The 12,877-nt window shown below is 39.5% G+C and overlaps 1 protein-coding gene across 3 annotated transcripts in view; it reads left to right on the top strand.

Moving 5' to 3' along the window:
• The window catches only part of LOC132101274 (contactin-5), a 205,368-nt gene that overhangs the window by 87,305 nt on the left and 105,186 nt on the right, over positions 1-12,877 (top strand). For all 3 annotated transcript variants that reach the window (XM_059506093.1, XM_059506094.1, XM_059506095.1), the window contains 2 exons: positions 1,972-2,067; positions 10,208-10,411. In XM_059506093.1, the coding sequence (XP_059362076.1) occupies positions 1,972-2,067; positions 10,208-10,411 (300 nt within the window). The remainder of the gene's footprint in view (positions 1-1,971; positions 2,068-10,207; positions 10,412-12,877) is intronic.

Below are 12,877 nucleotides of genomic sequence, written 5' to 3' on the forward strand. Positions count from 1 at the left end.
ATAATATTTTATTTGATGTATCGACTAACATACTAAAGTAACTGATTAGAATTTTAACAGTAGTGTGTCATCTGATACACGAGTATGTTTAGATTTTTGTCCTGGAAAACAAAACTTTTTTTTATTATCTTTTTATTTATTTTTTGCAGTGAAAATTCATTTTCAGAGGATATAAAATATTAAAATGAAAAAAAAAATGATGATAGTACGATGATATATATATAGACTATCATCGTAAATCTCAGACAAATTACTGCTAAAAAAATATATATATATACAGTACAGACCAAAAGTTTGGACACACCTCATTCAAAGAGTTTTCTTTATTTTCATGACTATGAAAATCGTAGATTCACACTGAAGGCATCAAAACTATAAATTAACACATGTGTAATTATATATGGAACTATATACATAACAAAAAAGTGTGAAACAACTGAAAATATGTCATATTCTAGGTTCTTCAAAGTAGCCACCTTTTGCTTTGATTACTGCTTTGCACACTCTTATGATGAGCTTCAAGAGGTAGTCACCTGAAATGGTCTTCCAACAGTCTTGAAGGAGTTCCCCGAGAGATGCTTAGCACTTGTTGGCCCTTTTGCCTTCTGTCTGCGGTCCAGCTCACCCCTAAACCATCTCGATTAGGTTCAGGTCCGGTGACTGTGGAGGCCAGGTCATCTGGCGCAGCACCCCATCACTCTCCCTCTTGGTCAAATAGCCCTTGATGCCTTCAGTGTGACTCTACAATTTTCATAGCCATGAAAATAAAGAAAACTCTTTGAATGAGAAGGCGTGTCCAAACTTTTGGTCTGTACTGTATATATATATATATACATACTGAGAAGTTGTCTTGTTAGCAAAGTTGTTTAATTAGTAAAAGCTGTTTATTACTTGCTTTTCTTCTCAAGAGCCTACAGAAAAAATAAAAAATATATAATAACATTGTTTATATCCTTGCACAAATGTGGTTGCTAAGCCAAATTAAGTGTCATTCCAGTCGAACTCTGGTTGTGCCTTTGTATTTGTTGATATGTCAGCACAGCGATGCTTAACTGGGACACTTATTGATTTGCTGACCTCCATAAATGCTGCTAACCTTTCATTTGTATTTGCACCTTGTAACCAAGAGCTTAGAGAAGTGTAAGTTCTAAGTGCAGGCTCAAACTGAGCCAAAAATGACATTTAAAACAGTGTAATTTAAAAATTAAGATTTGAATTGACCCTGAACATGTGTCATTAAATGTTCATGTTGTATGTTAATCTGAAGGTTTCTTTCTTTCTTTCTTTCTTTCTTTCTTTCTTTCTTTCTTTCTTTCTTTCTTTCTTTCTTTCTTTCTTTCTTTCTCATTTAAAATAGTTTCAGTGGCTTTGTGTTGTGCTGAGAGTTTTCAGATTAATTATGGTAATATATGCAAATGCAATTTGTTTCAACAGATTAACGGTAGTAGCTCCACCTGTCGACTTAGTTGTGAGACTCCTGTGCTGTGTCATTTCCAGAGTGCCGCTACACGTGGAAACCTTCACCTCTACGTTCCAACTCAAATTACATTTTAAAAATGCCATCTGACGTCTCTCCTCAGACATGGCTTGAAATTGTAATGATTGCCCACAGTTCTCAGCTTTTTGTGAAATAAAATTATTTGCCACCATTCGTTGGTATTTTAAAAGTACTCCCAAGATTGAAGGTTTCAAACAAGGTTACCTGTTTTAATTACCACTTGGCCGTCATGTCCAGAGGGAAACAGGAAGTGAGATTTAAGCAGCAGGTTTGGGCTTTGGAGCAGGTTAAAGTGAAAGCTCACGCGGAGGTCAAACCTCAGATGACAGATACTAAATCTAACCAAGCCGCGAGCGCTTATCTGATTTTCATGCAATCTCTGACCCTTAATCTGCAGGTTAACAGCTGCCTCTGTGCCACCGTGTGTCACTCTGTCACTGGCTAAATCCACGCTTGCATATGTGTGTTTGCAGATCTCGGGGCATTCAGCGGTCGGGCGAGAGGAGCTGTTTCGGTGAGGGAAGGCCAGGGTGTTGTACTAATGTGTGCCCCCCCTCCTCATTCGCCAGGTGGGTACACTCTCTGTTCTGTCTCCGTCTATATACTCTGTTGAAAAGAGCAGCATAAAGGTCACCAGCATGCATTTTGTTTTGGATGCTGGCTGCATATGAAAACGAATCTTATATTCAAAGAACTTATAAGATGGATATTACAAGTCATATAGATTTATCTTCTATGCCAGTAGTAGATTTGCTCTTCGGTATTTCATACTTACTGTAGGTTCCATATTATGAAAGTGGCACATTTTCATGCCCCATTAAAATGCAAGTGCATTTGGTACTACAGCTAAAACAAATCATCACAGCTCTGAAGCTGTTTAAATGAAGGAGTTGAAATCTGGCTTGTATTTTCTTTGGTACATGTGCTTATCCTAGACATATCAATTAGAAAAATCAACAGAAATAGACAAAAGACAATCAAAATTCAGAATTCAGCCAGTAATTCCAACTGTGAATGACTCATAATGAGATTTGATAGGGTTATATGTCTGCAAATTTTGGACAAAAGGCTGTGTAGTGCTATAAGTAAAGGCATTTATATATGTTACAAATCCTTTTTATTACAAATAAATGCTTTTCTTTTTAACACTCTATTTATCAAAGAATCCTGAAAAGGTATAATGGTTTCCACACAAATATTAAGCAACACAACACCTTCCAACTAGGGATACATGATATTATTGTAACGTTATCGGCCGCAGTAATTTATGTCTGCTTGATGTAAAGGTCAGAATCCTATAAAAAAATTAAAAAATTATATTAAGATGATTTTTTTTTTTTTTTTTTTAAACAAAATAATTAAAATGTCTCTAGGCTACGTATGTAACCATGGTTCCCCGAAGGGAATGGGATGCTGCGTCGAATGCTTTGAGAACGCCTCCGGCGAGACCCCGTACTGTAGCATGTGGGAAATCAGTCTAACAGAGAAGCAAAACGTCACAAGCAAAGTGACGTGAGCAACCAGGAAGCACAAAGGTGCATCCAGAAAATGCACGTTAGCTTCTGCAGAAGCAGTGAGTATGACAGGGAGATGCAGCATCTCATTCCCTTTGGGGATCCATGGTTACATACATTACCTTGAGACGTTCAAATTCAGGAATTTGAGCTGTGTCGAATGTTTTGGGAACGAAAATACCCACTATGCCACATGAGCAAGTCCCTGTCTGATGTACCACTGCCTTATACCACTGGGCAGCTCTGTGGAAATAAGTGTCATGAGCTTGAATCTTTCCTGGCCTGCTTCCTGGAAGGGGGGAGGACAGAAGACCTGTAGTACTATGGGACCCGGCAAAGAGGTGGGAACCTTAGGGACATACCTGGGGCAAACTCAAGGCACAAGAAGGATATAGGAATGAGAAAGACTGTCTTCAGTGTGAGTAGCTTGTCAGAGACCTATTCAATGGGTTTCGAAAGGAGCATTGCACAAAGCCTCCAGAACCACCACTAGGCCCTACAAGGGCACCTTGGTGCACTGTACTGGCCTCAGTCTCTGGGTGCCATGGAGGAAACGTGTAACCAACGGGTACTTTCCCAATGTTTGAACACCCAGAAGGGCAAGGTAAGCAGCTATGGCCGCTACATAAACCTTCAGAGTGGAGGGGGATGACCATGCGGAGAAACTTTCCTGCTGAAACTCCAGAACTGTACCAATTGGGCTGTTTACTTGGTATTGTAGTCATTGTCCACACCAAGAAGTGAAAAGCTTCACTTCAAGGTGTACAGTCTCCTCATGGCGAGAGCTCTAGATTGGAGTATGGTCCCAAAAGCCTCAGATTAGAGATCAGATGCTATGTGCTGAGCCCCCTGAGGGGCCACTCCCACAACTTCCATAAGTCTGGGCAGGGGTGAAGTATGGTGCTAGCGCTTTTGAAGCTTAAGCTCTACATAATGTCAAGGAGCACTCAGCAAGGGCTTTGAGACAAAAACCAATGTTTCTTCCACATGTCTATTGCACGTAAACATCGCCGCCTGACCTTGATTATGCAAAGCAGGCTCCCCCTCGGGGAAAACCTCTTTGGTTCTGAGGCACCACTGCAAGGATCTCATGTAAAGTGGGCCAAAAGGTATCACGTTGGACGCAGCTGACACAACAGTCTCTGAACTGTTTGACAGTGAGTGAGTGGTTGACCGGCAGGGAACAACTGTCCTGACTGCTCTAGTGCCCTCCTCTAAAGGGGTGAGCTTTCCCATGCCATGCTGTTGCCATGCCGGAGCTGGGAAATTTGCTCGCAGGAGCCTACTAAGTCCTGAAGAACCGGGGATGGCAAGGATACCAGTAAAGCTTCCCAAAGGGAACTGAGGAGGATCGGGCACCATATACTGAGGTGTGTACCTCTCCTCCCCAGAGTGGGCTGCCCTCAGGGTCCTGATGTTGGAATTGTCAGGACCGCTTGGCAGTGGTCCTCTTGGACATAATAATGGTCTACATATCCGTTTTCTGTTAAGAGGACACTGACCAAGAGCACCGCCCCACCCCCGATCTTTCTGTGGGGGGTATGGGTTTCAGTGCTCTGCTTCTGGGTCTGGCGTTATGAGGAGCTAGACGGCTGGGACTGTTCCCACTCAGCAGTCCCAAAGACCTGGGGGTGGTGAAAGAGGATATGCAGGAATGCCGCCACTTACTTCTTCGCCTCCTAAAACCTCTCAAAGACAGTATCAGCTGAGCTGCTGAAGAGGCCAGAAGGTGATAATGGGGCATCTAGGAGGAAGAATCTGTCCTTGTCTTGTAGTTCAGACAGATTCAAACACAGTTGTCACTCCGTAGCAACCAATGCTGCCATGGAGCTGCCGATGGCTCTGACTGTTTCCTTGGTGGCTCAAAGCAACAGATCTGTGGCCCGACGTAGTTACCAACAATGTTGATTCCTTTTCCTCTCAATCATCCAGGTGTTTTAGCAGGTCAGCCTGTTACGCTTGCAACACCGCCATAGTGTGCAGACATGCACCGGCTGCCTTGCCGCCATGTGTGACCCTACATGCTCCCTTCCCAAACATATGATGCACAAATTGTGCGTATCCCCACCCAAGAGATAGCATGGGCAGGGAGGAGCACACAATTTGAAAAACTGTCCGCTCGCCGCCGATTTTGTTTTACATTTAGACATTTTGAACTCACTGAAGAGCAGAAACTTACATGTGCATTTGGTTGCTCACGTCACCCCGTTTGTGACATCTCGCTTCTCTATTGGACTGATTTCACACATGCTTCAGTATGGGCGTTCGACGCAACTCAAGTTCCTGAACTTAAAATCAAGGAGCTCTAAAAGGTTTTTAGTAATTTTACATCTCTTTCGTTTTAGACCATTATTAATGTTAATCCCACAATTAAAATGTTAAGGTTTCAATGGCATCTGTCTAAAGAATAATAAATAAATAAATAAATAGTTACATAAAAAAGCAGAGATTAATATCATTATAGTTATTTTCTAAGTTTTCAGTGTACTCTCATTAAAATATAAAATAAAATAATTTTGATTTGTTCTAACAAATATGTTTTTTGCCCAAAACTAACCAAGGTCAAAAATAATATGTTTATAATCTCTGCACAGGAGGGGCTTGGTGTTGTTTTAAAACAAAAGCAAAAATATATATGTATCACCTATTTATCGAATTATTATTATTTTTTAATCCTTAAAAAAATCTATTTTCAACATTATTAATGGGTATTTTGTAACACTGAAGACTAGCGTAATGGCTGCTGAAAATCAGCTTCAGCATTATATTAATAAATCTTTTAAATACATTAAGATAGAAAAATGTGTAAGCATAAAGAGCATAAATATATAATTTGCATTAATTTGTTTGAATACACTCACATTGATTTATGTCTATGTGTTTGGATGATCTTTACATGTTAAAAAGTGTATTGTGTTCGTGTATTGATATGACACAGAAATGTGACAAACTCGTAAATCTGTCCATGTTATCTTTTGTTCTAACCAGGAATAAGTGGTTTTGTCATGCACTTGGCTTTGCTCTTTGTTGTACCATGCTGTTAGAATACATACTATTTGCATTTTGCCTAGACCCAGGAAATATAAAATACTTGTTTCCGGAACCAGTGTAAGAGTTTAGTTCAAGCTAGCCAGGACCAGCATAAACCAGCCTGGACAGAGATTGGGAAGAAAAGGATACAGACAGGACAGTTGAACGAGCACTATCAGATGAAAGGCTTGTGGTGAAATGGCCATTTTTAGAACAATTAGTGCTCCCAGAGATCCGAGTAACCTCATCCAGCTTCCTCTTTTCCTGTCTGCTTAGTCCCTTAACGAAGAAGACTGTGTTAAAGTGATAGTGCGCTTTATTCTTTACTCACTCTCAGTCTGTATTAAAATTGTATGCTGTTATTTTTCATGCATTGAGCATTTACAGTTTTCACTCAGATAATGTCTCTTTTTTTTAATAAAGAAATGGCAAGTATTATACTGAATTTGAAGCAGACTGAAATAGTAGCTGAAATAGCTTAGTCCTTATCTCTTCCCACTCCTCCCGTCATTGAATGTCTTTATGTTTGGTGGATATCATTGGCAGCTCTGTTTCACTTATTTCAGCCCGGCTCTCCTTAGCATTTGTCATCTAATAATCATAATGACATTATTTTATAACTCTGCAAACGCAAAGTTTGATTGATTTCTGTTATGCCCTCCCGGGTGAACTTTGAGAAGAAACACTATTTGATTCATCCAAATCCAGTTTCTCGGTGCTGTGTGTTTTCTTCAGGACAATAGTGATGAATAACATAAAAGAACTTTGCCAGAGTGATTTGCATCAGAACTGACTAGGCCTCCTGTTCCACATGGGAAATTACGGTCCTTGTGTGTCAACCTATCCGTCTCCAGCTGGTCGATGGAGTGTGTTTCCAGACAAGCATCAGCATCAAGGCTCAAATTTACCGGATCATTAGAAATGAAGAGAAATCACAGTCAGACAATTATTTCACGCAGACACAGGCAACATGAGGAAGCGTTTTAGTGGCCTGTCTCATATCTCACTCCTCAGTTGTCCTCTAATGGAAAAGTGGAGGAGATCCCTGTTACATATATATATATATATATACACAGACAAACCACGGGTCACAGGGGTGGGATGTTGATCAGTACTGGCTTGGGATGAGTCTCATCATGCATCTCAACCAATGAGAGCATTTGGAGTGGGCCTAAGACTGCAGCAGTGCTCACATGAATGCTCCCAATCAAATTATTTAGGCTAAGCATCAACATTCACAAACCACTGTTCACTGTTATTTTTAACAGAAAAGAATGCAACATGCCAGTAATTATGACTTCATTAGTGGGAAATATACATTTTCCAAAGCACATGAAGACAGCAGAGAAGCACTCTCGCTCAGCACAGTAGAGTTCATTGTTTTGTTAACTTTGTGGTTAATTATTTTGAGTCGTTTGGGACACGGTAACACACGGCCCTCAATATATTACTTTACTTTACTATATATGTAATGCCTATGTAGCTAGATTGTGTTTTCTGCATAACTGATGTCTTTTACTGCTTCTGTATGTATGTTATAGTAAATATTGTACACTCTTCAAGAGTGTGTAGGAGGCAGAGCTGTAGCATTGTACCAGAACTAAGGACCTGAGGAATCAAGCAACCTATTTACATGAGACAAGGCTGTTTTTAGTCTATTGATTTTCTGCAATTGTTTGACAAGCGCGGAAAGCTGATCTGAAGAAAATTAACATCATTCACTGGCTACGAGGTCACAGAATGATTTGTCTTTAAATGCCAATACTGATTTCCCATCAGGCTCAGAGCTGCGTACCTTTTGAGGGGCACCAGGTTTTAAGAATCTGATGAGATCAACACTTAAGCAAACATTTAGCAATATTGTGAACGATGATATAAATGTTATGCTGTATCAGAAATATGGACTGAATATATGGAATGGTTCTGCTTAAATACTTGACAGTTGTTTTGTAGATAAATGTAAACTGTGTATATAAATGAATTTCTTTACAACACTATAATTTTCCATAAATAAATTAAAATTAGTAAGTAAGTGATTAAGTGTATGACTTAGCCAGTAAGCATGCAACTTTATTTGTTCCATTTTAAATTTTTTATTTTAACTTTTTACATTAACACATTGACTGTAAGACCTGTACGAACGTCATTCGGTTATGAATGGGAACTATTAAATGTTTGCTTAGAGGATTAACATTTGAGATGTGTGGAATGGGAAGAACTGCAGGGAAGTTATTTTAGGTCTTGTAGGACGGCTTTGAGGTAAATTTATCTTTCATTTGCCTAAATTGCTCGTAGGAGGTTTCATCCACATTAATATGGCTAGATGACTTTAAAACTGAAAGTAATTGAAAATAATTTCAGATCACTGAGATGTAAACAGGATATTACTCTCAATACGATCGCTATTGCTTTACCACTCAAAGTGTAGAGGAGGCGTTGTTGGTTGCTGACCTTGATGAATGTGTGGAGCTCTAATGTTACACTCAAAATAAAAATGACTGTGTACTCTTATCTTTGCTCCATTTAATGCCATTTTCAGGTTCATGATGTGCGATTTTGACGGGAATAAAATAAACACAAAGTCTGATTTCTTTCTCACTTTTTCACATTCCGGTAAACCAGTAAGCATATGTTGAGCTAGTAAAAACGAAATAAAGTGTAAATGATGCTAATGGTGTAGGTAATACTGCTCCTTCTGATCAAATATTCAGATCAAAGTCATAATGAATTTTCATTCCATTCCACTTCAGTGCCTCTTGAACAATAACTTCAACTTTCCTCAGTCACTGACAGTTGTAAGTATTTGTGCAAACCCAGTGCATGAACTCAAAAAACAGTATCAGAAGCCTCAGGCGCTGAGGCCGTCAGCTAGAAATACTGTATTGTGATTTATATTGTTTGACGCTTTATGAGGACGCCTTTCATGAGAGTCCTTTTGAATTTTATTTATGAGATAAATATTCATTGTTTACTCAGGTGACATTAGCCCTTGTGTATGAAAAATTGAACTGGAATCTCTTTAAAGAGTGGCAATCCTTCAGTGATTAATCAACGGGAACGCGGCACCTGTATTTACTATGCAAAAGAAACCAATGGTCTATGAAATTCATACTTTAATTATTTGGTGAATAAATTGGTCTTGGGGAAATTCATTTGGATCAAGAGGAAGTTTCTCTCTCTCTCTCTCTCTCTCTCTCTCTCTCTCTCTCTCTCTCTCTCTCTCTCCCTTTCTTTTCTCCTTTTCTGCAGCAAGAAATCTTATGTGACTATGATAGTCGACACAAGCCAAACAGCGTGGCTCAGAGTAGTAATCTGCTATCTCAAATCTCCTGGATTTATATGGCATAATATAACTGCTTCAGAGTTACAGAAAAACACACATAATTTTGTTCTGTTGACAGCCTGCCTTTTGTCATTTGGTTTCTAGCTCAATGTGACATGATAAAGAATACTTCATTCCTCTGCGTATCTGTACGGAATAAGAAATGTGCCCCATACTCGGAAGTGACAGCAATGATTGATCACAAAATATAATGATTGCATGTCTTGACCTTTTTTTCCAACTTCAGAACTGTAATTTTTAATATTGTGATTGGTTGTGGAGACATTTTGGGTGGTGCCTTGCGGTCAAATGATGTAAATGTGACAGAACAAAAAGCAGAGCTTTTTTTATTATTATTATTATTACTTTTGATTGTAATAATATATCAGTAAATGTTGATCTGTAGCTTGTCTATAAAAAGTTGAGACCATCTGATTTGAGTTCAGTCCCAGCTCCTGAAACTATGGTCTTGGACTTGATTTAAGATGGACTTGGGTCAGAACAAAAATTAGCATAGAAGAGATGTGATTTATTGTTTTCTGCTTTATTGTGTGGGGCCTAGTCTGTAGGGCCTCATTCCAATGCAGTTTGGTACAGTATGCCAACACGAAACTTTATCTCTGTACATTTTTATAACATGCTGGTTATGATTGCCCTGAACACTGTAGTAGAGAGCAGTAAATTAATCCATATCACCTACACATCAGCTCCCAGACTCTCCCTCCTGTGAGCCCTCACTCTGCAAGGTCAGCAGGCAACAATGCAGATTCAGACAGGGGTTTCCTTAGGGACATGTGTGTTGTTCTCACAGCTCATCTGGTTGCTCTCCTTCTGCCCTGGTAGAGATCATCTACAGCTGGGTGTTCAATGAGCTTCCCTCGTTCGTGGCAGAGGACAGCCGGCGATTCATCTCGCAGGAAACAGGAAATCTGTATATCTCCAAGGTGCAGCCCTCGGACGTGGGCAGCTACGTGTGCCAAGTGAAGAACACTGTGACCAACGCCAGGGTCCTGAGCCCACCGACGCCTCTGACTCTCAAAACAGATGGTGAGATATTACACGCACTTCAAACACACACACGCACACACATATTCCTGCTCCCTAAAACCCCATTACCTGCACAGCAGAACTAGGCTGGATACCAAGCACCACTCTTGGTGAACTAAATTGATGAATCAATACCATGACATGAAGTCTTTGCTAATAAATTAAATTAAGACATTATTTTACTGTTTTAGCTCATGTCTAAAGATGTAAAAAAAAAATAAAAAATACAATGACTGTAGCTTCCGCTGGCATAAGGGCCCATATAAATAAAAATGTAGGTCACAGTAATTTAAACATTTTGTGAGATCGCAATATATATCATAGCATAAACATTTTTACTGTTCACTTACCTGATACTGTACTTAAGATTAAAATCCAACATGTTACCAATGTGCAGTTTGTTTAGGTGAGATGTGCTATTACTAATCAATCAGCATATGATTCTGGGCTAGTATATGATAAATGGGAGACAGAAACCCATAGACTTACATTGAAGGTGGGACCTGAGCCATATTTAGAGGCTGTTACAGAGACCTGGGGTGAATTTTAGATTTTACCATATTAGGTTAAACCACATAACAACATGCTAGCAATAAAGCAGAACACTTTTGCAATTGCATAACAAACACTGGTTTACTTTTTTGTTTTACTTTTTAAAATTGTATTCTTATAATAATTATAATTATTTACACTTATAAAATATAATATTATTTACATTTACGTTATGTATATTCAATTTAAATTGTACAAAACGACTTAGTGGCTTTATTCCCATCTTTTTGTTGCCACAATTACTTTAATAATTAGCTTACGCTTTTATTCATATATAAACAATTGATCAGCGAACATATACAAAAGTTTTATATGTACATATACAACCATTCTTGCTTGATCTGTGAACAAATCTCACTGGTTCTTGTGGAAGCTCATATGTACTAGTATGACACACGACAATGAATCTCATTGGCTTTTGCACGTCAAGCAATCATACTTGAGCTTATATGATCAAATTTAAATGGCATAATGTTAAATGCTATGAATAAAGCCCTAATTTAACAACATGAAGGTGAGTAGGCTAAATAATGCTCATTTTTGAACTAAACATTTCATTTGTTCCGATCATATTTCAAGAAAGCATGGCAGAGACACAGAAGCAAAAGCAACCGAGGGGCTTAGCTGGCTGATCATAAATTGATAGGAATGTCCATTTTCTTCCATGCGACAGTTTTTCCATAATCACGATGGAAATAATAAACAAATTTCAAATAACAAATGTCAGTTTGTAATTTCAAATGCCATGTTAGCAATCATTTCCCATAGAGAGAGGCTTGTAAATGTGCTTTAAGGTACATAACAGCTGGTTTTTTTTCAAACTCTGAATCCCAATACAGGAAAAAGTCCATCAGTATCTCAGAAGGCTAGAAATAATGGATGTGCCTGCAAATCAGGCTTGAAAGGAAATGTGGCAGTTTTCCAGCGGCGTGACAAGCGGGTCAGTTGTCTATATTAGTGCTTTTATGCCATATGAAGCCCATTTAATGAGACGTCTGACTTATATATGTAGTTTTTATGCCTCATTCTCTCTTCTTCTTTCTCGCTGCACGAGCGGCCTTTAGGCCAAACTGAAAGTGTCATGAATTCCAAAACATCCCGATTAAACAGAGAGCATGAGGTGCTTTATCTTTTGCTTTAGAGCTCTTTTTCCACAGACAATGCGCTCTGGTGAAACTGCCCATCAGGGAAATAATTTTCCAGCATAAAATTAACCGAATCAGTGGTCCTCTTCCATAATGGGCAGTAGCTTCTTTAATAGCAGATTCCCGAGGGCCAAGCGGGGGATCCAAACACCCGGCTGTCACTTCAGGCATTTTTCCATACTTCACAAACACGCACGCATCACCTGCTGCCGGTACTCGTCAATGTCATCCAACCCGGTATGCAATCCCAGAACAGCCGGGCTAAAAGGACTACAGTGCCCTAAAAGCTTGTTTTTGCCTACGTTGCTTAAAGTTGCACGTCCTTTGTTAGGGCGCCATGTCCCCTTCGGCATGCTCTTCGGCATTTGCATAACCTTGTTGTTGAGAAACGTTCCTCAGAGACATGCACGCATCTAAGCGCATTAGCATACTAAATTGGATTTGCGCCTCTCCTTAGCACAGATTGCAAATGCAAGTAGCGTTGTGTTTTTCAATCGCACTGGGAAATTAGAGAAAGAGCAGAGAAGGAAGGCTGGAGAGCAAAAGAAAAGTCCCGAGGGTTATCTCAGAGCCACAGGTGGTAGAGTCAGGATGAATTGCTTTGTGGCAGCTGCATTTGCAAATAACCATATAGTCTGGGTCTCGTGCGGAATGAGCGCCAGTTCAGTGAGAGGTTAGTCACCCATAACACAAGCACGGCTGATGGGAGTCTTTATTCATTCTGTGCCTGACGTACGCATCGTCCGCTTGGCAGACGTTGTTTGGGAAG

This window comes from Carassius carassius, chromosome 23 (assembly GCF_963082965.1).
Source record: "Carassius carassius chromosome 23, fCarCar2.1, whole genome shotgun sequence".
NCBI lineage: Eukaryota > Metazoa > Chordata > Actinopteri > Cypriniformes > Cyprinidae > Carassius > Carassius carassius.